General features: G+C 45.4%; 1 protein-coding gene across 1 annotated transcript; it reads right to left on the bottom strand.

Annotated features, from left to right (window-relative positions):
- arsh (arylsulfatase H) lies at nt 1-25,762 on the bottom strand. Its single transcript, XM_084478683.1, has 11 exons — nt 25,638-25,762; nt 18,876-19,049; nt 18,107-18,228; nt 9,428-9,550; nt 7,463-7,665; nt 4,378-4,598; nt 3,205-3,341; nt 2,615-2,737; nt 1,591-1,750; nt 1,174-1,295; nt 1-821 (listed from the first exon to the last, which is right to left on the bottom strand). The coding sequence occupies exons 1-11, from the start codon at nt 25,640-25,642 to the stop codon at nt 400-402; spliced, it is 1,812 nt and encodes a 603-aa protein (XP_084334809.1). The 5' UTR covers nt 25,643-25,762; the 3' UTR covers nt 1-399.
- Nucleotides 25,763-27,654: the final 1,892 nt, after the last annotated feature.

The raw sequence follows: 27,654 nt of genomic DNA on the forward strand, positions 1-27,654 counted from the left end.
GGTGTGTGTGTGTGTGTTCACATACAGGTGTGTGTGTGTGTGTGTTCACATACAGGTGTGTGTGTGTGTGTGTGTTCACATACAAGTGTGTGTGTGTGTTCACATACAGGTGTGTGTGTGTGTGTGTGTTCACATACAGGTGTGTGTGTGTGTGTGTGTGTGTGTATGTGTGTGTGTTCACATACAGGTGTGTGTGTGTGTGTGTGTGTGTGTGTGTGTTCACATACAGGTGTGTGTGTGTGTGTGTGTGTGTGTGTGTGTGTGTGTGTGCGTGCGCACATGTGCGCACTCAGCCCATTGTTTGCACACATGAACGGCCCACCAGGCCACATAGACACGCCTCACATGCTCCCGGGCCGCCGTCACATGTCACCCGAGCTGGCCAATGAGAGCCTGTCTTCACCCGGGGGGCGGGGCGTTGTCCTGACAGCTGCACAGGGGGAAGGTCCCGCAGCACGGCTGTAACCAGGGCTTCCACAGGATGTGCTCCCAGGACATCTGGTCGGGGACGCCGTGCTGGGGGCCCTCGGTCAGGGGCCCCTCGGCCAGGGGCCCCTCGGTCAGGGGCCCCCCGGTCAGGGTAGCCCGGTGCAGCGCCACCGCCTCGCCGGCGCGCTGCAGGACCTCGGCGAATCGGCGCTCGGTGGCGGGGCTGAGGGGGCGGGACTCGGAGGGGTCGTGGAGGAGGTCGTACACCAGCGGGGGGTCGTGGGAGGTCACGTGACGGCCGTAGCAGGAGCAGAACTTCCGGTCGGCGCAGGAGCCGGCGCCCGCCGGGGAGAAGACGGGCGTGACGTAGTGGACCTTGAAGACGGAGTCGCCTGCACAGAGAGCACAGAGGAGGACTCACACCAGCACTGCTTCAGTCAGTGGTATTCTGTTCCTGGTATTTACTTTAATCTTTAAAGGGTTCGGGTCAGTGACGAGGTCAATAATAATGACAGGAATAGTTCTAAGGATGAACAATGAACTTTCTCATCGCAGATTATCCAGACCCATCAAATCACAGCGGCTGCCCTGACGTGACCCTTGACCTTTCTCGTTCACCCTGGCTCCTTGTGAGCTCATGGCTACGGTGTTAGGCTCTCACGTGACCAGGGCCCCAGGGCCTCAGGGCCCCGGGGCCCGGGCGGGGCTGAGGCTGGCGTCCTGTGGAGGGAGGGCGGGACTCACTGCCGGGGGGCTGCCAGCGCACGGCGTGGAGGTAGCTGCCGCAGTAGTGGAACATGAACTGGTGCTCCGAGCGCCGGCTCCGCCCCTCCAGCAGCGGCATGAGGTCGTGGCCGTCCAGCGGCCTGAGGAGACACAACACAGCGTGGTGAAGACCCCCGGCCCCTCATGGTGGTGAAGACCCCCGGCCCCCCAGCGTGGTGAAGACCCCCGGCCCCCCAGCGTGGTGGAGACCCTCTACACCACCTAACTACACCCACTACCCCCGCCCTCTCTGAGGTAAAAGGCCTCTCTCCAGGGACAGTAATAAGTGCAATGGGTTCAAATAGGCACAGGTCCAATAGTAGCAAATAGAATCTGGTGAGCGTTGAACTGATCAGTGAACAGTGGTGTAACCCTCCCTCATCGCCCCCCTCCTACCTGTCTGCCGGGGTGTCCCGGGCCAGGCGTGTGAGGGTGGGGTACAGGTCCATGAGGCTGGTGGGCTGGTCCACCACCCGGCCCGCCGGCAGCCTGCCCGGCCAGCGGAAGATCCCCGGGACCCGGATGCCCCCCTCCCACCCCGCCATGGCCTTGCCCCCTGCAGGGACGGAGAGAGGAGGTTAGCCTCCCCCCCTGCTGCGCTGGTGTGCACATGATGGACGGCTGGTGATGACACCAACAGCCTCGGGTTTACAGGAACACAGACACATGTGTACTGCAAACCAGAGGACCGCAGAGCCACCGCAGGGCCCATCTGCTTTCCATCCGCTCCCACTCCCATGCATATCTGTTTTATCTCAACACAATTCAACTGTCTCACACACACAGCACTCGCTCCGATGTCTGGATGGCTCCAAACGTCCTCCTGCAGAGACAGGACTCGGGGGATCTGGTTTGAGTTATAATGCATCCTAACTCTGGAGCGAGCAAAGTCAGACACTCTAAATACTCCCTTTGAGGGACTTCAAAATGTTACTTGCTGTAAAGCAAGTGAACGTGTTGATTGATGTATCTATGGTTGTAGGGTCATATAATTGTTTCAGGGCTCTCTTGCTGAAGAGTTTGCCCCCTGCAGGAGGGGCGGCATGGCAGAATATTAATTCTGATTCTGATTCATCAAAGTTAATTTTATTCTATTCATTGGAAGTATTATTAAAAGGTTGAAATAGTAGTTTAACATCACAAAGAATAATTCCAAAGCACTCTTGTTTTCTAATTCATATCATTTTTTCCCACGTTGATTGTAATTTCTAAATCTTTGTAAATTGGGCTTTAAGGCCCCAAAATGTTCTTAAGATATTGCCACAAACGGAATTTCTAGAACCTCAGTCTCTTCTGCTTTGATGTTCCCCTCTGAATACGGATAGAAAGCAGAGAAGAACTTTATAACCCACGAACATACAGATACCATACCATTCAGAAGCCTCACCTTTATCAAAACTGTTCCATTCAGAAGCCTCACCTTTATAAACTCCGTTCCAGCCGCCCCGTTGCGGGTCTTCTATGTGTCCGCCGTGGTCTGAGGTGAAGTACATCATGGTGTTGTTGGCCAGCCCCAGTGAATCCACCGTCTCCGTCACCTGACCTGCACAGGAGAGGTAGACAAGTAGACATTTACAGGCCCATATAAACACATTTGTCAGAAATATGTCTTGAAATGGAGCCAGAACGTGCATTAGGTCGAATGATTTGTGCATGTTGTAAACAGGAACTTCCAATATTCCTATCACTTTCTTTCCCTCTCCAACCTAGGAGAGTTAAAGAAGGGATATGCATCAAATCCCACTCAAACGATGTATGGGAACCTCTGCCATCATCTATATTTGACCTGAGGTTGGCTTGATGGTGTGGGTGTTAGAGCAGCCAGGCTAATGCAGCAGCGCTGGGAGACTGACCGCCGCAGAGGATAAGGTAACACTTGTAGTGGGCTGCAAGTCCAAACATGAACTGCAGTACATATTATGGCATACTTCACTGCATCAAAAGTGGATGAACCCATTGACCCCTCATCTGAGGAACGACACCTATACACAATCACACACACACACACACCTATGATCCAGTCCATTTCCTCCACGTTGTCCCCATAGACGCCGTGGCGACTTTTGCCAGCGAAGGCGGGGCTATTGAAGAGTGGCGTGTGAACGTGAGCCAATGAGAAGAAGAGGAGAAACGGCTGATGGGCATTCCTGTGGAGAGAAGAAGAAATCACCGGAGAAGTCCAGCCTGATTAAACACGTCCATTGCTTATTACTGCATAGCCTACTACTCTCTTTAGTGGTCATACATTTAACAACATAGAAAAGATTAAGCTTAGAATCCACTTTAGGCTTGGCTTTACAGCTGACTACTGAAATGATAACGATAAAGAGAGCGTGAGAGTGACCGCCTTATTGAACAGCTCTGGTTCCAGAAGTACATTTCCCATTCATTTTCTCCATTGACTTTTCGTAAAATCGTCATATAAAGAGATTTAAGCCTGGAACCAAGCCAATCATTCGTATCCATAAAGCATCGGATGCCATAAAGCATTGGAGCAGAGATCAATTTGGAAAATGGAATAAAAAGCAAAGATACAAGACTGTGTCGATTATGTCGATTATGAACAGGCCAGTGCCTCTCCTACTGATACCAGGTGTTATTTCCAACATCCCTCCATTTGTTATGTCCCAACGAGGACGAACCAACCAGGTCGTCTGGGGCATAGCCAGGGCCGTATGCCTTATCAAGGGAGAGACTGCTTCTGTTCTTTTGTTATTCACATTTTCTTATTATAATACTCGCCACAAACCTTCGGTTTGGCGAGAAGAGGGATCGACAGCCAAGGAGAACATCTGGAGACTGCTCCTCACCTCCTACACTATAGATTATTCAACCTAAGTCTGAATAAACCATCTATTCCACCCTCTGATCCAACCTGTCAAGCTTCCTTGATTTCCACTTCAAGAATTACTACTATGACGGAAAATACACAACGCAGAGTCTATACGAACAGTTTAGAAAAGCTAACTACTCTGTTAACTTCTTTGACTTGTGGCTTCTGCAGGAGCATGTACCATCGTTTCACAAGATAGCGGCGTGTGGTACGTACACTTTGGATGGTTACGACATTATGGCTTTTAATCAAAACCTCTATGGAGAAAATGAATGGGCTTTTTACTCCCGGAACCACACAGTTGCTCTATCACATAGTCCTACAGATGTACTGACACCTGGTACGTTTACCTTGATATGAAGTGTTGGGCCTCGCTCAGCATCCTCCCGCTCAGGGTGTCCATCACCAGCGGCTGCTCCACCACCTCCTGGTTCCTCATGACGATGCAGTTCCAGGTCTGCAGGAAGCCGAAGGGCACGTACCACACAGCCACCGCCCCGGCGGAGAGGCAGGTCAGCCCGGCCAGGAGACCCACGCTGACCCTCAGCAGGCCCAGCGCACGCAGACACACCTGCACCAGGATCCACACACACCCCTATGAGAAACACACCCGGCGGGCACACTACACACCACACAAGGACACACACACACACGTCCTTACAGTGGTGAGCGGTCCAGATAAGCTGCAGAAATGCCAAAGACCTTTGGAAAGGTTTAATGTTTTCAAAACTAATTTGGTTGATCTTTTTTTTTTTTTTTTCATAGTCTTTAAAAAACGATGTATTTTTCCAACACTAAAGACTTTTGTCAGTGGTCCCGCAGGGCCGTGCCCCGTCTGTCCGACCCGGGAGCAGGAGAAGCTGAGCAGCTCCCACTGTTTATACAAAGCCCTGATTCCACCATGGATCTGTCTGATCACATGACCTCACGTTGTGTTCCATGGAGCGGTCTGATCACATGACCTCACGTTGTGTTCCATGGATCGGTCTGATCACATGACCACACGGATCAGTCTGGACTCCAGCCGCCCACGTCCATTTCAACCATGGCCCTACTTCACCATACTTCCCCTTAATGTGTTGCCTGCATCAGTTGGCATGCAGACACCTTTATTAAAACATTGACATAAGACAGTGTTGAGCGAGGCACTCCAGCCTGCCGGCAGCAGAGCGTAAACCTGAGGGGGATTAGAGCCAGTCGATGCACTGCACGCCCTCTGGAAGAGGGCGTGCAGATTTACTAGAAGTTTTCAGATTTACTAGAAGTGTCCGACAACATCATGGAAAGGATCCCTACAGAGATACGACCTGTGACCTTCCGCTAGGTCATTATGTAATTATGTCCATTCAAGTCTGGCTCGGGGAAAGGTTACGTGGCTGCAGGAGGAGGACGGTGGAAACAGGGATTTAGGAGCATGCTTAGGCAGAACATTATCGTAGGCAAACGCTATCGTAGGCTATGAACATATAAGAAACTAAAAAAGGGATCTTCCATTTTTGTGTCTCAAGCAACCAGTGGAACCTGCGGCAACAATCCTGTTGAGAGCGGCGAGCGACCCTCTGACCCAGAGGGTGAGACGGATGGCAGCGTACAGAAACATGCGTCAGTGTGTGTCTGTGTGCGTCCTACCGCAGGCTGGGGGTCAGCACACTGAGCCTTTACAAGAGCACTTCCATGGTGCTGCATGAGGAAGACATGTTGCACCCACAGCACCAACGGCTGGTTAAGGCTAGAGCATCTTATGTTCTATTTAAATAGAAACATGTAATGTTCTTTGTTTGAATTATATTGATACACATCTCATCCCTGTGTGTGTGTGTGTGTGTGTGTGTGTGTGTGTGTGTGTGTGTGTGTGTGTGTGCGTGCGTGCGTGCGTGCGTGCGTGTCCGCATGCCCGCATGCGTGTGAGTGCGTAGGTGTGTGTGTGTGTGTTAGGAAAACGAAATTTGCATGCTCTTGGATAGCGTGTTGGAAACTAATATTTTCCTGTTGCAATTTTCCAGATAATATTCAAATTGAGGGAAATGATTAATTTGCAGCTGAGAAATATTTGATTCAATGGAGACCACTGTGTGAGTCTTTACCGCAGGACCCGGCCTGGAGAACCAACGGCTGCTCCCCAGGGAGTCTCACCCACACAGCGCCCTCTGTCTCAGCCCCCACACCCCCTCTGCTCCTCCACCGGCCCCACTCCCCCCCTCTCTGCTCCACCTCTCTGCTCCACCACCAGCCCCCCTCTCTGCTCCACCACCAGCCCTCCTCTCTGCTCCACCACCAGCCCCCCTCTCTGCTCCACCACCAGGGGGCGGAGCTCATCCCTCTGATTGGATATCGTAGCGAGGGCCAGAGCGGGATTACACTAACTGCAGTCTGCCTCACTGCTCATCGCCATGCCAACCGAGCGCTACAGGATGCAAAGCCGCTGGGACACTTTAGTCACACGAACACGATCCCACGTCCCACGTCCCGCCTCTCACTCGCCCGCCCTGGGTCGGCGTGGCACATCATCATTTAGCTTTTCCTTTCATAGCACAAAAACAACTGAATGGAAATGGCAGGCCTCTTTCTGATAATACACAAGGTAATACTAATGGAAATAGGCAAGCCAACATAAATATCTCTTTGTCATTCCATTGAGGACTCCATGCTGGAGCACTAACCATCACTCTGTGACGAGGCGTAGCGCTCCGTTACAGCCTCTACAAAAAAAAAAGCAGCTTCTTTTTATGGTTTGGTGCGACTATGAAATCCATCCTCCTAGTTAGCCTACAGCAGGTGCATAAGCAGTGATACATTTACGTTTACATTCAGACGCTTTTATCCAAAGCAACTTGCAATCAGTACATTTGTCAGAAGAAAGAGAAACGTCAATATATGGCTGTCAGTACAGTAAGGATGTTTATAGAACCAACTGCCAAACACTAACAATTGCTAGTTTAACCCATCCCTGTATACAACAAAGATGGCTAGGAGAAGATGCTGCACAACTAGGTACTGTAACTAACTACGCCATACAATAAGTGCGTACATTAAGTGCCAGGACGTACAACATACATCCAGGCAAGTCCAGATGAACGCTCAACAAGTGAGTCTTTTGCGGAAGTGCGTGAGCGACTCTGCGGTCCTGACATCGGCAGGGAGCTCGTTCCACCACTGCGGTTCCAAAAGGTACTCAGCCTAAAACATAACGTCTTTCTTCTATTTGAGATCATGGTTGTAAGAACGATCACCAACAGCTGAGCCCTGGGGCTGTGATCAGAGAGAGGAACACAAACTCTACGCCTCCGCCGCCTTCGTCCACAAAGTCTCTTCTCCTACGTTCATGGTACGCATCAATGGCATTGTTAGTCAGGTCCCCTAAATGTATCACCCTAACACCCACCACACACACACACACACACACACACACGCACGCACACACACACGCACACGTACCAGTGTGAGCAGAGCGAGGCCCAGCAGCTGGGACAGGCTCCTGAGGGCCCGCTCCACGTCCCCCAGCACGTCGACGGGCCGCCCGGGAACACAGTTGTTGAACAGGGTGAAGGGAAGGCCGTAGAAGTAGTGGAAGCCATGCTGGTTGGGGTGGTGGCAGTGGTCTCCCCTGCTCACACAGTTCACACCCAGGTGCCATTTACCTGCAGAGTGAGAGTGAGAGAGAGAGTGTGAGAGAGAGAGAGAGTGAGAGAGAGAGTGTGTGAGAGAGAGAGAGAGAGAGAGAGAGAGAGAGAGAGAGAGAGAGAGAGTGAGAGTGAGCGTAGAGCCCTGACTATGTTTCATGACATGTGCAGCATCATGCACTGACATATTATATATATGTTGTTGTCAGAGATGTATAGTAACGAAGTAGAACTACTTCACTACTGTACTTAAGTACTAAAATGCTGTATCTGTACTTTACTGGAATATTATTTTTTTCTCCTACTTCCACTTTTACTTCACTACATATTTTTGATGAGTTTAATACTTTTACTCCAATACATTTTTCATGTGCTGAATCGTTACAATTATAACAATGTTATCCCATTGATTTCTGTTGGAAGACTCATTGTTCGTTGGCCGAAAACGGAAAGGGGGGCTGTTTACGTTTGGTTGTAGTCTTTTCGTTCAGTTCTCCGTCTCAACAGTAGGGCTAGAACCGAACGAAAAGACTACAACCAAACGTAAACAGCCAGTCTTCCAACAGAAATCAATGGGATTTACAAAATGCGATAAAATAGCAATCACACATGACAGAAACTGTATTTCGCTACGATACTTGATTTGGAACATAAACAAACACCACTAACCACTCGGTGAGTTGCACATTTCTGAAAACGAACGTTTAGGGTTGTTTTAAGGACACATCGCCAGCCATTCTGAAGCAGGCAGGGGCGATTCTAAATGAGCCAAATACCCGAGACAGGACCAATAGTCAAAATGTCAGTGTCAACCACTCTATTTCAACCTAGACAAACCAGAAAGGGGGCTCAATGTTCAAAATACCAGAATTGTCCTTTAACTTACCCATGGTTGTCACTTAGCCACTTTCTTGGAATACCCCTCTGGCCTTTGAGATGTTTTAGTTGTTTGTTTTTACATAACACTTGTATGTGGCCTTTGACAGATTTAAGACAGCTCTGTTTTGTATTCCTGTCCTTGTACTGCTGCTACAGCCAAAGGAATTGTGTGTCCTTCAGTTTAAATATTTGAGATAATATAAACAATATGATATTCAAACTTTTGACTGCTTTCTTTAATATAAACATAACACAATAGCCTACTTTTACTTTCAGTACTTGAGTAGTACATTTTAAAATAAACTACTTGCAATATTTAAGTACAAAACATTTTGAATACTTTAGTACTTCCACTTAAGTGGGGTGTTTAAAGAACACTTCTACTCAAGTCATTTTTTTGATACAGTACTTTTACTTAAGTCTGGGTCTCTAGTACTTTATACATCTCTGGTTGTTGTTATATAGATATATATATATATTAGTGCTGTCAGTTAAACGCGTTATTAACAGCGTTTTTTTTTTTTTACCCTTTTATTGATGGACAGTGTTACATTGTCTGAGAGATTATTTGCTCCAAATGCGAATGTTGTGAAATTGAACACTACGGTATATGACAATGTTGTTCTCAATAAAAAAAACATTTGTACAAAGCAAGCCGATCCACTTTTCCATGTTGATAAGAGCATTAAAATGAGAAAAAATAATGGGACAAAAAGAAACCAAGGGACATTTAGAATAGATAAAAATGTGTGATTAATTGAGATTAATCGCGAGTTAACTGACATTAATGTGATATTATAATAATATTTGAATCGTTTGACAGCACTAATATATATATATATATATATATATATATTCCTTTATTTCTTGAGGCAGTGGGGTGCAGTGAGGGTCTTGTTACCCACGAGGCCGGTGGTGTAGCCCTGCTCCTGGAGCCGCTTGGCGAAGGTGGTCTCTGTGGGGGGCAGCCCCCCCGACCCGGCCAGGAACAGCAGCACCGGAACACGACCACTACTGGCCAGCCCTGACACACACACGCACGCACACACACACACACACACACACACGCACACGCACACACACACACACACACACACAAACGAGCATGAGCACAAAGACACACACACACACACACACACACACACACACACACACGTGATGAGCAGATAACCACACACACACACACACACACACACACATACACACACGCAGTATGTGCACATGACACAAACACACGACACATAACAACACAACATAGCATCAATACTTTTGTGTGCCCGTGGGCCACACATTGACGCACCTAGCCCTAAGCTTCCTTCACCTAGCCCTAAGCTTCCTTCACCTAGCCCTAAGCTTCCCTAAGCTTCCTTCACCTAGCCCTAAGCTTTCTTCACCTAGCCCTAAGCTTCCTTCACCTAGCCCTAAGCTTCCTTCACCTAGCCCTAAGCTTCCTTCACCTAGCCCTAAGCTTCCTTCACCTAGCCCTAAGCTTCCCTAAGCTTCCTTCACTTAGCCCTAACCTTCCCGATGCCCAATCAAGGTGTACCGACTACCTCAAAGATCACAGGAACCATCATGCCCATCTGTTCATGGAAAAAAACTGACTTTCAGCGACACCACCATATATGAGCAGGACTTCCTCATCGAATAGTGCTGCATAATGTGAAAACATCAAACTGCTAAAATGTTGTAACTGCTGATCTGCTGTTTCAACGCTAAGTATACCGACTGCCTCAAAGAGGTATACAAAAAAATAAGTTATATATTAAAAAATAATAATATTTTTAAAATGTATAAAATAATGTTTGTTATTGAAGACCTACTCACTCAATCACCTCATGTGGTCTTCAGGTATCATTTATGAATTTTGACTTGTTTTTACTGTTGCGTCCATTTTCATCTAGGCCGTGTGTGGCAGACAGTGAGTGTGTGCACACACTGAGCTGCCTAATGTGCGCTGTTGATCAGGTCAAACATTTGTGCCATTGTCCAAACGTTGTTATCCACTCATCCATTATCTCCAACCCACGCTACCCCATGCAAAAAAATATGCAAAAATAAGCAAATAATTCATCACAAATATGGTTTTAGTCAAATCGTATACATTCGGCCCATTTCAATTAAAAGGATAATGCAATTATCTGATTGGTTAATGTTACGTTGGACAGATAAAGATATTGACATGCATTTAGTAATTTGGACTCCTAATGGACACTTTCACAGAGGCACCATCGTAGGGCTGGGTGATATGGAAAGATTTATGCACGTTTATGAATTCAAAATAGCAAGCGTGACGGTCGACACTGTCAGACTGTTAAAATAGCAAACGAGGATGGTCCTGGTTCTCCGTTAGAATGCCTGTGTGTCACGATGTCTATCCGTCAAAAAGTTGGCCTGCGCACATCTGCCTGATTGTTATGCAAACGAGTGCAGCAGCCGTTGGGCCAGTTGGGAACAGATGGCCTGTCTCGTCCCGGACACATGGACCGCTGCCAGACAGACAGTTGATCTACTATGAGGCGGGGGAATCCAGAGGAGCGCGGCGGGGGGTGAAGAGGGCTCCTGCTGCCCTAGAACCGTCTGCGGATCCCGTTATCGAGACAGTACTAAACAAGGTAAAACAGAGGCTCTACTAAGAACAAACCACTGCAACCAAAGTGTTGTATGATTGGTCGGTGGCCTGTCCAATGGCGTCGCGGGGCATTGTGTCTGCGCCCTTTGGTGACGCCCCTTGGAAATGGAAATTATATATATATATATATATATATATATAGTATGTTTATCTTATTCAAATAGTTTTTTATTATATTTTATTTCAATTGGTAAATTTATTTGTATATATAGTCTTGTTTCGCACTCTCTTTTCCCACTGTACTGCTGGTCACTTGTGAATTTCTGGGGGGGGATTAATAAATGACTATCTTATCTTATCTTATCTTATCTTAATTGGAGGGAGAGGTCCCAGGCTTATTGCAGTTTGCAGTTCGGTGCCAGGCTAGTCCTTATCCCCTCCCTGGAGGAGACATTACATTCATAGATTCATTCACTAACAGACACAACACATAAAGGCCATTGGACATTACTCACAAACAATTACTGCTGATATTCATAACTGCATGAGCCCCAGTGGGAGATTGCTTTTCATCAACAGTTCTTCTCTAAGTGCCATTTATTCATTCACAGTAATAAGCGACAAAAGGATTATACAATAATTCATTTTCCTCCACCAACACAAATAGTTACACAACTGGATGATGTCACATTTACTTTTCCCTCGCTCACTAATTTGTGTGATTCTACATGTTACTGCAGCCCGGCTACCTCTTATCATGTACATTTATCTTAAAGAGGACATATTATGGTGTTTTCCCAACAAGTAAACATAGTATATGAGTTCCAGAAAACATGTTTTTGAAGCTGTTTGCTGGAATAGCTTTTAGGAAAAAAATATTCCCCTCTGTTTCAGTCCCTTCAGAATGTGCTGCTTATGGTGTCTGTAGCGTTCATGCAAATGAGCTGCTGCCCATTGCATACAAATGAGCTGTCAGAGTGAACCACAGCATGGAGGAGAAGTGATTGTTGCCGTTTGCAGACTTCCAGAGCTCTATATCTATATTATATAATAATAATAATAATAATAATAATAATAATACATTATATAATATATAGGTGTCTATATAATATATCTTATATCACGGCCAAAAGCTATGTGCTCCTCGGATGATATTATGAATCATAAAGACTGCGTCTGACGTCTCTGGTACTTCCACAACAAGTAAAGACTCGTAGTGCGGGTTATCTCGGCCATGGTGGAGAAGAATTGGGGGAGAGGAGCTTTGGCTTTGACTCTCTGAAGTCCAGATTGAACCGAACATGGAGGAGAAAGGGATTGTACTCCTGAGCTGCCGGACTGCCGCCAAAGCTCCCCCGCCGGACTCTCCCGCCGGACTCCCGGAGCGGAGCTGCCGGACTGCCACCGTCGGCCGCAGTCCGGCAGCTCCGGTGGACTCCCTGCCAGGCAGTCACATCTATTTTTGTATGGAATCTTCCTGCTTCTGAAATGCGCGAACATCTCGCATTTCAGAAGCAGGGAGATTCCATACAAAAAAACCTGAAACTGACTCACTCGTTTGATAACTGTAGGCGGGGTACATTCAGAAATGCATATCTCACTCAAAAAGCATGAATTGACTTATTTCAAAGTTTGTATGCGTGTGGCAGCACTAGAGACCCAAAACAACACCCCAAATCCCAGGAAAAGTGTTGTTTTCATAATATGTCCCCTTTAAGGTTTCCATTTATTGGGCGAAATCAGAGAGACAACAGAGGAGTCTGTTGTCGTCTGGAAGCCTGTGTGATGAGTTCCAGCTTACGACGGTTCATGTAATTAAGGGTAATTAGAAACACCTGCACAGTGATACATGTTTAGTGAACCTCTTGTCCAATCAAATGACCTGGTCAGAACGTACTGTTGATGCATTCATATATCTTCACATGTTCACCACTTCATAGACGTAAATGCTTCATGTAATATACATTTTATTCCTGACATACAGACAAAATCAAATACTTTCAAAAAACGGTATATCAATGAACATTCTAATGTACTTTTTAAAAAGACCATCTCCTTGCTACCACCTCTCAACCCATGTTCTGCTGATGATCTTTTAGAAAACTTTAATTTGAAAATTTTGAAAGTCATAGTGCCATTGTCATTGTACCTTATTATGTACGATTTCTGGAAAGCAAAAGGCACCCTGGAGAAAAGCTGCTTTTGTAACAGCCCAGAAAAAAGAATGCAGGAAGGCTGAACGCATATGCCGTAAAACAAAACTTCATTTTCACCATGACATTTATAAAGAGAGCCTCCGTGCCTACAATTTAGACTTAAAAAGTACTACAGAAACATTTTTCTGCAATATCATTAAAACCAATACTAATAATTCCAAAACCCTATTTGCAACTGTTCACAGACTGACCAAGCCCCCAACACAAATTCCACCTGACCTTCATTCCACACAGAAATGCAATGAGTTTGCAGCATTTTATACTGATAAAATTGAAGGCATCAGACGCGCCATCAATGTCTCCACTCTAAACAAAAATGTTGGACTACCACCCTGTTCAGGCAAAAGTAACGTGGCAATGACATGCTTTAATGTCATAGACTCTAAAACTCTTGTGGAAACTGTGACACAACTAAAGCCATCCACCTTGATACTTTACCTACCAACCTCTTTAAGAATGTTTTTTCACTGCCTAGCAATAGATATATTGCAAATAGTAAACAACTCTCTCCAATCAGACAATTTCCCAAAAGCCTTAAAAACTGCAGTTATTAAACCCATTTTTAAAAAGCGGAGCCTAGATGCCTCTATTATTAACAACTACAGACCAACATGAAATCTACCCTTCATAAGTAAAATCATTGAGAAAGTTGTCCTCCAGCAACTTAGTGACTTCCTGGCATCAACTGGTTGCTATGACACCTTCCAATCAGGATTTCAACCCCTTCACAGCATCGAGACCGCCCTTATTAAAGTTGTAAACAACATCCGTCTTAACACAGACTCTGGCAAAATCTCAATACTAATGCTCACCTAATGCAGACCTCAGTGCTGCATTCGACACTGTAGACCATACAATACTTTTGGACAGATTAGAAAACTGGGTGGGGCTTTCAGGCACAGTTTTAAATTGGTTTAGGTCCTACCTACAAAATAGGAACTACTTTGTTTCCATTGGCGACTTTGTTTCAGAATCAACAAACGTGACATGTGGAGTCCCACAAGGTTCGATCTTATGACCCTCTCTATTCAACATCTACATGCTCCCACTAGGGCAAATCATGCAAAATAACAATATTGACCATCATTGCTATGCTGATTACACACAAATCTATGTATCGCTATCACCAAATGACTGATCAGCCATAGATCTGTTGTGCCAGTGCATTGAGCAAGTCAAAGACTGGATGTGCCGAAATTTCCTTCAACTAAATGTGGACAAACCCGAGATAAATGTATTTGGTGCTAAAACCGAAAGGCTTAAAGTAACCCAACACCTTCACTCTCTGTCCCTGAAAACCTCAATCAAAGCCAGAAATCTAGGGGTTATCATGGATTCAGATTTACACTTCGACAGTCACATCAAATCAGTTACAAAATCTGCATATTATCACCTTAAAAACGTAGCAAGACTTAGAGGGCTCATGTCTACCGAAGACTTACAAAAACTTGTACATGCCTTTATCACTAGCAAGCTTGAATACTACAATGGTCTCCTTACAGGTCTCCCAAAAAAAAACTCTAAGGCAACTACAGCTTGTTCAGAATGCTGCTGCTAGAGTTCTAACAAAGACCAAAACATTTGAACATATTACACCAATTCTTAAATCGTTACATTGGCTCCATGTATGTCAGAGAATTTATTTTAAAATCATGTTGCTAACCTATAAATCCCTACATGGTTTAGGGCCAAAATATTTAACTGATATGCTTCCACTACATAAGCCTTCTAGGCCACTAAGATCTTCTGAGACCAATCTGTTAATTATCCCCAGAGTCAACAGGAAACACGGGGAAGCAGGATTTAGTTACTATGCAACAAATAGCTGGAATAAACTCCCTGAGGATTTAAGACTTGCCCCAACTCTGACAGCTTTTAAAATCTACAAGCAATACAATCATCTACAATGATTTTTTAACTTTGCCTTTATTAGGGACCGAGCAGAACCTGCAAGGTCCCTATTGTTATTGGTCCGCTTTTTCTTCTTATTCTTATTTTTAAGCCTCTTTGACTGCATTTTTCCCCCCCTGAACATATACGAAAACTCATTTTTATTTGGCACATTTGTGGGGACTGGTGAAAAATTTCATATTCTAGCCGTCAAATTCACATTGGCCCCAAGGTGGCGCTATACCAACTGTTCAAAAGTGCAAACTTTGCACAAGCAGCACGCGTCACCGGTTTGACCTGCACTCATGAAACTTTGCACACACATGCAAATCCTCATGATGAACAAAAAAGTCTCTTGAACTGAAGATTTCCGGGTTGCCAGATTTTCCGCCATTTTGAATTATGTTACAGCAAATTGCCTAAGGATCCCAGGTTTTTCGACTTTGACAAAAATCCTTTGGCACATATCATCTATGACCCATTGTCTTAAATCTGACATAAGGATTAGTCTGTACAATAAAGTTTAAAGCTCCCATGAGCCTTTGACTTCTAAAATGGGTGTGGTTAAAAATTACTTAAAAGTTAATTGCTCATATCAACATCAACTTTCACTCCTATGATGTTGACCCAGATACAAAAGTTGTTCAGAATCAAATTCTGAACAAGATAGAGTAAAAAATTTTTTTTATGGGGCGTGGCTTCGAAATGGGCGTGGCCTGTTACTAAAATAGGCACAGTTCTTAGACGCAATGTTTGATTTGAGCGGGACCAACTCAGTGGCCTTTGGGGACCAAAGTTCTAACTGCTCAAATCAAATTACGTCGATTGGAAAAACAACATGGCCGCCAGAGGAGGGTAAATCACACTGCGGAGACCGTCATAGTTATGAATATGAAATTCACAGGACACGTGTAGACTGTTGCCTGTACCTCACATACCAAAAATCGTGGTTGTCATGTTTGTAGCGCCCCCTACAGGAACTTTAAAAACCAGCCCCTGCGCCACGTTTCACCAATATGTATGAAACTCGGTAGGCACGTACAACATGACAATACCTACAGAAAAGCCTCTTGGAACCATGCCCCAAAACCCACCGGAAGTCGGCTGTTCTCTTTTTTAATTTGCACTTTTACCGGCAAATTTCGCTTTTTCGCCTTGTATTTCAACGAACTCCTCCTAGGGAATTTATCGGATCTGCTTCACAATTGGTCAGTACAGTCAGAAAATGGGGCTCAACCAACGCCGTGTTATTTGTGACTGTATGTTGATGGGCGTGTCCGTGGCGTGCCTTCAAAGTTGGCCGTTTTGAATTCCGTGCTCTTATTTTCGCTTTATTCGCCTTGTATTTGAACGAACTCCTCCTAGGGAATTTATCGGATCTGCTTCACAATTGGTCAGTACAGTCAAAAAATGGGGCTCAACCAACGCCGTGTTATTTGTGACTGTACGTTGAAGGGTGTGTCCGTGGCGTGCCTTCAAATTTGGCCGTTTTTCATGGAATTTTTTCACTTTTTCGCCTTGTATTTCAACAAACTCCTCCTAGGGAATCAATCTCATCTGCTTCTACAGATTACAGAAGTTCGCAAAAAGTTAAAATTACATAAGTTCGGGAAAAATTAAAATTAAAACTGCGCACAGTGATGAACGGGACCTCGTGGCAGCGCACATGTTACGAGGTCCCGTTCATCACTGCGCGCAGTTTTAATTTCTATCTATTTTTAATTTTATTACTAACTTTGCCTTTATTTTCTATTTTTACCAGATAGATACATAATCTGATACCAGAGAGACTGGGTAAGAGTCCTAGAATCTGGGTTGGAGTCCCAGAGAAAGGACCAAGTTCCTTTAGGTCGGGTTAGCGTCCCGACGTGGGTAAGGACCAAGTTCTTTTAGGTCGGGTCGGAGTCCCGACGTGGGTATCAGAGACTGTTGATCTTAAATACATTGCACTTTCTAAAATGCTTTTTTTTAAACTTTGCCTTTATTTTCTATCTATTTTACTTGGTGTATGAAAAGTGCTATATAAATAAAGTTGCCTTGCCTTGGAGCTGCTTGTTCACTGCACTTGATGACATGTAAGACTACGTATTACATCCCAGCCACAGGGTGACACACTGCCATCTACAGAGGTTTGGTTTTCTGCCCAATTTAAACGCTGCAGCAAATCCAACTTTAGGATCACCTCGGGATAAACACCATCATTACAAATCAAATGTTACAGTACACCGCATAATAAGATGCACTGCAACATACTGCTTGGGTAATAGACTGCCTATAAAGGTGGTGTGCTTCCCTCCCCTGACACATCCATTAGATGACAATCAGGTTTGAACCGCATGCCAGACATGTTCCATTTCTCTGTTTCACACCTCAAACGTCCATCATTGGAAGGAACCTTTTCATCCCGATTTATTTACGATGAAAAAAATCTGTTGACTATAAAACAGTTCATCACGATAGGTCGACATCTTGATTCCATGACAACACAATACCATTCAATGACGAAATAATAAACCAAATTTCATTATTGCCCAGGGCTACTCCCTCGCATTTAACAACATTCAACTGAATGTTGCTCTGCTCCTCTATGTACCAGGTGACGGGCAATAGACTAGGCAAGTCTGTAAGGGATAAGATACTAGGGAAGACACCACACACGGTCCATGGTCCATGTGTGGTGTCTTCACCAGCAGGTGCCCTGGTACATGAGAGGAGCAGAGTCGTAGTGTTATGAGCGACCCCTGTGTTTCTCCTACAAAGAAGGGTCTGCTGCTTTATAACAAACTCAAGAGAGAACCGCAGCAGTGAGTTTCGAGCAGCAGTGGGAAGAGGTGAGCGGTGAGTGTGAACCTGGCGGCAGCGCTCTCCTCCTGAGGAGCATAAAGGAGGGCCTGTGCTCTACCTGAGCGCAGCGCGTAGCGGCCCGTCAGGAACGCCGCGCGGCTCGGCGTGCACAGAGGGGCCGCCGCGATGTGTTGACTCAGCCTCACACCTTCCAGAGCCAGGCGGTCTATGTTGGGCGTCCTGGAGGAGGGAGAGGGAGAGGGAGAGGGAGTGGGAGAGAGAGTGGGAGAGAGAGTGGGAGAGAGAGAGAGAGAGAGAGAGAGAGAGAGAGAGAGAGAGAGAGAGGAACAGAGAGAGAGACGGAGAGAGGGAGAGAGACAGAAAGGGAGAGAGAGGGAGAGAGATAACTAGATGTGGATACTGAAACGATGAGGCCCTAGGCCTCACAGTTCAAATTTATAATTTCGTTGTTTGTTGTTGGAAAGGGAAACTTATACAACCAAATAGATGAAACCAAACAGATAATGTTGCATTGGGATACTTTAAATCGTATTGCCTACTGAGGTTTTAAAACACTAAAAAAACAAAGAAAGAAAGAAGTGAAATCAATACACATATTGGACTAGCTTTTTAAGTAGTGCAGAGTTGCGTTACTAACTCAAAGATGTTTTGCTTATTGAAGATGTATAATTTGTAGATTTATATGTTCCTATCTGGAATTATCCACCCTCTCGGGACAGGGGAGAGCCATGTGACCTGTGTGTCACCTTCTGGAGGAGTGCACCCCAACCCACTGCTGCTGATCAGAAATCAACTGACCGATGTACAGAGAGTTGGGTCACAACTGACAGGCTCCTGATTAGGACGTTGTCTTAAGGTCATATTACCTTATGGTGTCGTTGCCATAGCAGCCCACGTCGCCAATCCCCAGGTCGTCCACCATGATCAAGACAAAGTTGGGCCTTGAGTCCCCGCCTGAGCTGGTGACCTCATCACTGCCCAGCATCAGCACCAGCAGGGCCAGAGGGGCCAGCCGGGCCAGAGGGGCCAGAGGGGCGAGCCTGGAGGAGGAACACTAAAGTCAGCTATAGGTCAAGACTGGGAGGAGGAGGAGCCATTAGTGATTCGGACAATGCTGTTGTTATGGAATTCGTTAAATACTGACTAAGGTTGCCTTTTCTGACAGGACAAACACGTACACAAGATATGCAGAAGTGTCTCTCTCTAGGCCTGGGCGATATGGCTGAAAGACATATCACAATATAACTTGATCATATTGATTGATATCGATAACTATTGATCATTTGAATGACCTAAAAATACTAGGAATTACCATGCTGGATTTAAACACTTCTGTTTAACGCTTAATAGGGCCTGCCACTGTTATTCATTGATAAATACTCCTATGTCGATACAACAATGAAAAACACTCAAATATTGTTAATAAGTATGGAACCGTGTTTGTGTAACAAACCCAGCAGCTAGATCCGGTGGTTCAGTCTCTAATCGATGTATATTGAACATGTTTTATATTGATATTGATCAAAAGTCTATCACAATACAATCATTTATTGTTTTATTGCCCAGGCCTATCTCTCTCCTAACTGAAGTTTCTGAGGTTTTATGGACCTGTGCAGTGTGACTCAACCCCATTTGGAGACCGTTCTATCAACCCTCTTGGGTCCTCTCAAAATGAGCATCGGCAACAAAATCTCCCATGACGCATCGTGTTCAAAACGTCTAATGCCGCTTTTCCACCGCCAGTACCTACTCGACTCGACTCGACTCGCCACGCCTTATTTGCGTTTCCATTGGCAAAACAAGTACCTGGTACCTAGTACCGGGTACTTTTTTTTAGTACTACCTCCGTCGAGGTTCCATGCCAGCGGAGTAGGTACTTTTGTGTGACGTAAACAGGCTGCTGGTAACTGATTGGCCAGCGGCTGTAAATGGGAATATTCACTCAAGTTAAGTTGTGTCCGGCGTGGTTTGAGTCCACGAACCCGCTCCCGAGGGGGACACTGATCAGCGTTTCGCCGTGTGTGTCGCTCCTTTCCCGGGGCTAGAGTTAGGCTGCGCGTCGTTATGTGTGTCGGGCGTGGTTGTGTGTGTCCGGCGTGGCTGGAGTCCACGGACCGGCGTTTCGCTGTTTCGTTTCAGTGTCGTTCCTTTCCTAGGGCTCGAGTTTCGCCTCTATCAACGTTACCGTATGACAACAATAGACGCGCAGTCATTGCGCTTTTTATTTTATTTTATTTCCCATCATAACCTTTCCCGGGAATCAGGAAATAGTCTTGATCAGATTCAGATTTCCCGGGAATCGCGTCTCCCGTGATTTAAACGTAATGACGACCCGCCCATGGTGGAGAGGTTCTTTTCTACGACCCGCCCACATTGAAGAGGTACTTTTTTTTAGATGGAAACGCAACCAAACCGAGTTGAGTCGAGGCGAGTCGAGTCGAGTCGAGTTGGTACTGGCGGTGGAAAAGCGGCATAAATGTTTCACTGGTACTACACTACCCATGAGCCCCACGATTCTCCAAAACGCAACAGAATAACGGCTCACGTGCCTCAACGTGGCAGCAACAGCTTTGCGGCTAGATGAGCACCATGGGAATTGTAGTTTTTGTAGGTTTGGCGCGAGTCAGACGCGCAGACGTAACTTTTTTAGCCATCTCATTTTATTACACTGAACTATGGCCTCGTCATACCTTGCGGTTAACTTCTGTGAAGACAGGCGTTTACACACAGAGCTTTAGCAATCCTTTGAAATTATGACCTGCTACTCTAACTTTATACATGATGTTAATATTTATATTACACTGCCTTTTCAGTGTGCCACCCAAATGTTTTTCCCAGCCCCTGCTGGATTCCCCATTCAATATTGATCTCATCTATATAAAATCAAAAGTGGAAATCTAAATTGTGCATTACACTCACTTTACAAGGTAGTGACATACCAGTGTATCATTTCCACATCCAAACAGCCAACATTTATTTTTCCATATATTAAAGACATGGTCATTGTACAAGTGCAACTACCCCTTGTGCTAATGAGTCAATGTCCTGAGTTAATGAGTCTGGTAAACCTAACCAGAAGGTAAGACCGATGCAACAGAAAACATTGACTTACCTGAGAAGGTATGGCGTCATGTCTCGATAATAAATGGGAGCGCAAAAGACTTTAAGTGGCGCGCGCAACTAAAGCAGCCATGCGGCGCATTGTTACTGCGCGCACTTTTACTGCCGTCGTGCGTCAGTGTGCCAAATATCTTCACTAACCCCTCCTGAACCACCCGTTAAATGGGTTATGCGGGCGCAGAACACACTTCAAATCCAAAGTTGAACTCTAGACTGTGCAGTGAGCTCGTCTGGGCAGTAAAACAGAAAAACATATTAATGGAGCGCGCACGTAAAGCAGCACGCACCATCCCCGCGCGCGCGCACACACGCACACGCACATTTGTGTAGTTTCCTTTAAAATTTAAATTGTATGCAACTTCAATCCCGGCACAATGCTCATGTTACTCAGTATTTATTTCCTTTTGTGGTCAGTTACTACTAATTACTAGTTACAACTAGTTATTACTTCTACTAATGTTTAAGGTTTAGGCTCTGGTTCACTGTGCCTGGTGTGCCTGGTGATCCTGCTGTTGACATGGCGTGCATAATGTAGAATATTGGTGTATTTTTGTGTCTCTCTGTCTTCACATTTCTTAAGTCTATGAATAGGCCAGTGCCTCTCCTACTGATACCAGGTGTTATTTCCAACATCCCTCCATTTGTTATGTCCCAACGAGGACGAACCAACCAGGTCGTCTGGGGCATAGCCAGGGCCGTAGACCTTATCAAGGGAGAGACTGCTTCTGTTCTTTTGTTATTCACATTTTCTTATTATAATACTCGCCCCAAACCTTTGGTTCGGTGAGAAGAAGGATCGACAGCCAAGGAGCACGTCAGGAGACTGCTCCTCACCTCCTACACTATAGATTATTCAACCTAAGTCTGTACCTGTGCTGTATTACATCCTGGAATAAACCATCTATTCCACCCTCTGATCCAACCTGTCAAGCTTCCTTGATTTACACTTCAAGAATAACTACTAGGATGAAAAATACACAACGCAGAGACTATACGAACAGTTTAGAAATAAGCTGCAATCTAACAATATTAATGTTTAGTAGAACTACAAACGGACTGAGGTACAACACTGAGCCTTGCTGTTCTCTGTACTGTTCTGAGCACTCTGTAGCAGACTTGTGGTTAAATGTGAGCTTGGGTTAGGTTAGAGTTAGTTGGTTAGGGTTAGTCGAACACCAATGACTTGGACTTCATGGGAATGGTTTCTCGCCAGGAGTGTACCTCAATAAAGCACTCAAGACATGTTCATGTACCCAAAGAAATCCTCTGTGCAGTTGAAGAGGAGTGTGGACATCACCTCAACATCCCCTTTAACCCACAGTGGCCATGGCTGACTCCACCGCGTGAGCAGAACACAGCTCAGAGAGCATCTAGTGATGGGCCATACCACTCATCTCCTTACCCATCCCATACCAAGCCACAACCAGGCTGGTATCGCCCATACCAATACCCATACCCATAACTTTTGCATATTGTATTTCTTGTATAATCTTTTCAACTTCCACAATCATGAGAAACTTTTACAACTGCTGCTATTCAAGGGTTGTGCAATAATATGTCACTAAGTGCAATAGGACACCAGCACCTTTGCACTCTAGCATAATATGTTTCAGTTTTATAATATATATATATATATATATCATAGAGATATTTTACATGATTACATTATATGACAGGGTGTGGCCTGTCCTTTGCGATCATGATAAGATTACTGTTTTGAGATTCTGACCACACATTGTGTTGTCAGTGGCTGCTCATGTTTCACAGGATATATTGTTATTACACCCAATTCAAATGATAGCTAGATAATGGTAACACGACATTCTTTGATTATGAAGAATCCTCAGGGACAAGGAAAACACATTGAGAAATATGGACAAAGATCACTATCAATACACAGTGCACAGTTTAGCACCTTTACAAAAGGTTTGACTCAACCTTTTAACAAAACATTCCACACTCACTTTTTTTTTTTTGTTTGGAAACAATATTTCAGACTCCCTTGAAAGTTATTTACTCAGCTTTTTTTTACAAAACATTCCTCAGATTTGTTTGTGATAGAAATAATAATTTCAAGGTTCCCTTGAAAAAACGTTTAACCTGAGCCTTTTCTGAAAGTTTCCTTACTCAGCGGTTTCTGTGTAGGAACAGCATGATTACGTGTCTCCCCTTAAGTCTATTCCGTTTTTTGGTCACAACCTGCCCCTGCAGTGGTCGGAGCCAGTTGATTGGCCACCCCAACAACACTACCGGCCTGGGAGTCGAACGCTCTAAAACCACTGAGCTAAAAGCCCAGGCTTCTAACTCAGCGGCTAGAAGCGTTCTTAAGGCTAGGGGTGTGAGGATTTACAACGTACCACCAGCTAGCCCGGGCTAGTTGGCATCCGTTACATTTACACCTAGCATCCAGAGATGAAGTGGCAGCTAGAGAGCCAATGCTTTGGATGCACCTCTGCGCTGAAGGAGGGCCACCAGAAGACTCCCTTCAGAGACTGACACATGGTCCAGAGGATACGTCCCGTGTCACTTCCTCAAAGGGCCTCAGTGCATCTTTTGTTTGATTAATCTGGGATAATTCTCCCAAACTCAAACCCAACTCCCTCTCATGGGCCCAGCGAATCATCGGCTGCAGTTTGCCATCTCTGTCAACCGTCTACATTACTAGATGCGAGGACAGAGAAGCCTCCATCATGAAGGACTCCACCCACCCGACACGTGGACTGGTTACCCTCCTTCCTTCAGGCAGGAGGTTGCGTAGCATCCAGGCAAAGACAACTCGGCTGAAGAACACCTTTCACCTGGATGCTATAAGACTGTTGAACTGCTGAACACCTCCTGATTATGCACTGATTAACTGCACTTTAATGTCCATGACCCCAACTGCTGACCTGAATTGCACTTTGACTTTATCAACAGGAACTTACTGCCGCACTTGAAATCATCAACATGCTGCTAACCTTTTTTAATATGTATTTTTGTATCTGAGTATGTCTTTATTAATATTTTTATAGCTTATTGTAATGTATAATGTATAATGTAACCATTGTGACGTAGTACAGGAACTAGTAAAACAAGCGCCAGTATGTTCATGAGTGGCTGTATAAAAGACACGCACTTCTATACCAGATATAAACCTGAGCTCTGCTAAACAGATGTCTGCTCGTCTCATTCATATGATAACCTACAACATCACACTGAGTACTGCATTCCGTTTATCTTGTACATGTTAAATGACAATCAAAGCATCCTTGATCCTTGATGAAGAGCACTGAACTCTAGTGAGTATCCGCTGATCAACGTGTGGCATTAGCCACTGCTGTGGATCAGCTCTGAGCTCTTCTGTGGCCTTTGTGCCATGGTGAAAGCAGGACACGATGGAACTACACTACAGCCTGGACCTGCACCACTTCTGGGACAGCTGACAGGCTGTCCTTTACCACTGAATTGAGTGTGTGTGCAAAACAAGGATATTGCTATTCTCCCCATGGTCCGTCACTCACAAATGCCCCCACCTTCTCCGTTAGGCCCCATTCTTCCACGATTCATTGAGGCTCTAAACTGATATTATTAGCTGGATGCTGCCCATTGGAAAAGCCAAAAACCCCCCCCCCCCAAAAAATGCCAATTTTCAAAGAAATGACATGTGACAGTCAAGTAGGCTCTGCGAGCATGAGAGCAAAAACAGACGGACGTGTACAGTCGACAAGGTCGTACCCACTGTACACGTCCGTCGACGGAAGAGAGTGGGCGTGTCCGACGCATGGGGTAAAACACGATCTGCGTATAACGTGCGTATAACGCGATCTGATTGGGTGCCGGATCCGTCGCTGCCTGAAAAGTTAAACTTTTCTCAACTTTTGGACGCAAGAGACGGAGCCGATTTGACAGATGGACCCACAATGCATTTCGGGAGCGTCCCATGTAAAGTCAATGAGGTACGAGGCGTGAGGCGTCACGCCTCATACCCACTGTAGATCACGCAGATCGTGTTTTACCCCATACGTCGGACACGCCCACTCTCTTCCGTCGACGGACGTGTACAGTGGGTATGAGGCGTCACGCTAGGACGCTCCACTAGACTTCTCTTCATAGGTCATACTACAGTTACGTTACCGCGAGCACATCAAAACACTGCCAGTGCGTGCACTTACAGGACTCGCAATTATCATGAGTGTGTGCAGTGCACGGATGCGTGTGCAGTGCACGATGTCTGTGACGTGTTTGATCACATGACATTAATCACATGACAGGGGTTGAGCTGTACTAGAGAAAAACCAGAGAGAGAGAGAGAGAGAGAGAGAGAGAGAGAGAGAGAGAGAGAGAGAGAGAGAGAGAGAGAGAGAGAGAGAGAGAGAGAGAGAGAGAGAGAGAGAGAGAGAGAGGAGAGAGACCCGAGCTGCCCGAGGGGAGCAGTATTAGTGAGTTGATCCCCATTAAATACAATCAGATGAGACCGATGTTTTCATGAATAGGGGAACTTTGAGTCGCTTGCAGCTGGACTTACTTACCTCATAGTTTAATTATAGAAATCACTCCGGCCCGCTGTCTGCATGTAATCAACGAGCATATAACACAGCACGAGAGAGCGCTGTCATGTTCAAACCGCCCCAGGTTGACGCGGATCAGGGATCAGCTGACTCCAGCTACCGTAGTGACCGTGGTAGGCCTACCGGCGAACCGCCCTGTCGTAATGCCGTGAATAAACGCTCCTCTCCTTCTGCTCTGGCGCCTCTTCTGGTAGGAAATCCCGCTTTGATCTTAGTTCAAGTTTATTCATTACTGGGCATACTGGTCTGTTCATGGGGATAATAAAACAAGTGTGCTGTCAGACACCGCCAGCATTCCTTTTATTATTATTTATTTTTATTTACAGAGTTCTTGTGACCTTGCACGTGGGTTAGGGTTGAGGGTTGCTATAAGTCCGCCCAATGGAAGTGAATTAATTTGTTAAGGCTTGCTCACTGCAAACACAGCTGTATACACTGTCCTGCTGTCGGAGAAAGCACACATTATAGGGGCTGTCGTTGTTGTTGTGCTTTATTCATTAAATAGAGAATTTAACACAAATGAGAAGAAAAGGGACAGGATCATCCAGTCGGTGTTGGACTCCCAGCTGGAAGGTTGTGGGTTCCAGTATCTGTTGTGTGCCTGTTCCCCCCTGTTCCTCCCCCTACACGTATGGAACACATGAGGACCTTTGGATAGAAGTACTAAACAGTAAAATAGTTGAATGGCTCAGAATCCATGAGCTGAGCAGCTGAGCCTCCAGACAAGTGACCACTGGGAGTGTGTGTGTGTGTGTGTGTGTGTGTGGAGGATGGCTGGTTGAAGCAGCCTCACCCGACCGAGTCTGATCGGACTCTGGGGCTGGGTGAGGCTGCACACCTGTTGCACATTGACTAACAGTGTGTACAGGTTAAACCAGCCATCTCCACACACTCAGGGAGCTCTCCTGGATGGGAGTGGAGCCCAATTGCCATGTTCAGTATCAACCTTTGCAATAAACCAGATTTTAACACCACCACCCTGTGTCCTTTGTCTGGAGGAGCTCAAAAGAAGTCACTTAGGTGGAGAGCATGGACATTTACTACACTGACCAGTGTGGCCTGACTGGAGGCCTGTTACGTTGTGGTGACTGGAGGCCTGGTTGGTTGCCGTGACTGACTGCGCCCTTATGAACAAGCCTTCACTGGGGCCGTAACACAAGTGAAAAGCGTGTTTTTGTGGATCATGAAGTATCTGTGTGGATTGGATTTTAAAAGCAGAAGAACCAAATATTTGCGGATGGGGGTTCAGGCAGTGTGAATGGTCTTCTGTATACTCATCATAAAGTCGATTATGTCATTTTTTTAAATCATTGATTGAAAGGGTCCATTTTTACGTTATTTTAACTTAATTTAGACACTTTACTTAATTTAATAAGTTATGGCCGAGTTGGCTAAGACGCCAGACTCAAATCTGGGTTTTGTGGTCCAACTGGAGGCGTGGGTTCAAATCCCACTTCTGACAAATATTTAAAAACTTCATTGATCAAATGAGTAGAATTACGTTATTTTAACTTAAAATAGACACTCCACTTATTTTAATCAGTCGACAGGATGGCCGAGCAGTCTAAGGCGCCAGACTCAAGATTTAATAACTTCCTCAAATCTGGGGTTTCTGGTCCAACTGGAGGCATGGGTTCAAATCCCACTTCTGACAACATTTTTAACTTCAGCCTTTAACTCATTTAGTAAATGATTAGATAAAAGCTATAAATATTTGACATTATTTTAACTTAATTTAGACACTAACACTAACCCTTATTTTTCGTCAGGATGGCCAAGAGGTTTAAGGCTCCAGACTCAATCCTCAGACGAGGCTGAGGATGTGGATGTGAGGATCCCTAGCAGTGTTGTGCAAGTTCACACTTCACATGAACTAGTTCAAAGTTCAGTTCATACAAAAGAAAATGAATAAATTCACGTTCATAGTTCACCAATTCAGTTTTGAACTAGTTCATGTTCAGTTCATTACGTTTTTTTT

This window comes from Micromesistius poutassou, assembly GCF_964030765.1.
Source record: "Micromesistius poutassou genome assembly, chromosome: 14".
In the NCBI taxonomy this organism is placed as follows: domain Eukaryota; kingdom Metazoa; phylum Chordata; class Actinopteri; order Gadiformes; family Gadidae; genus Micromesistius; species Micromesistius poutassou.

Coding starts and splice junctions, on each gene's coding strand:
- arsh (XM_084478683.1), bottom strand. Junction 3,342..4,377: donor GCCCAACACTTCATATCAAG/GTAAACGTACCA, acceptor TTCTCTCCACAG/GAATGCCCATCAGCCGTTTC. Junction 822..1,173: donor GCGCTGGCAGCCCCCCGGCA/GTGAGTCCCGCC, acceptor CTCTCTGTGCAG/GCGACTCCGTCTTCAAGGTC.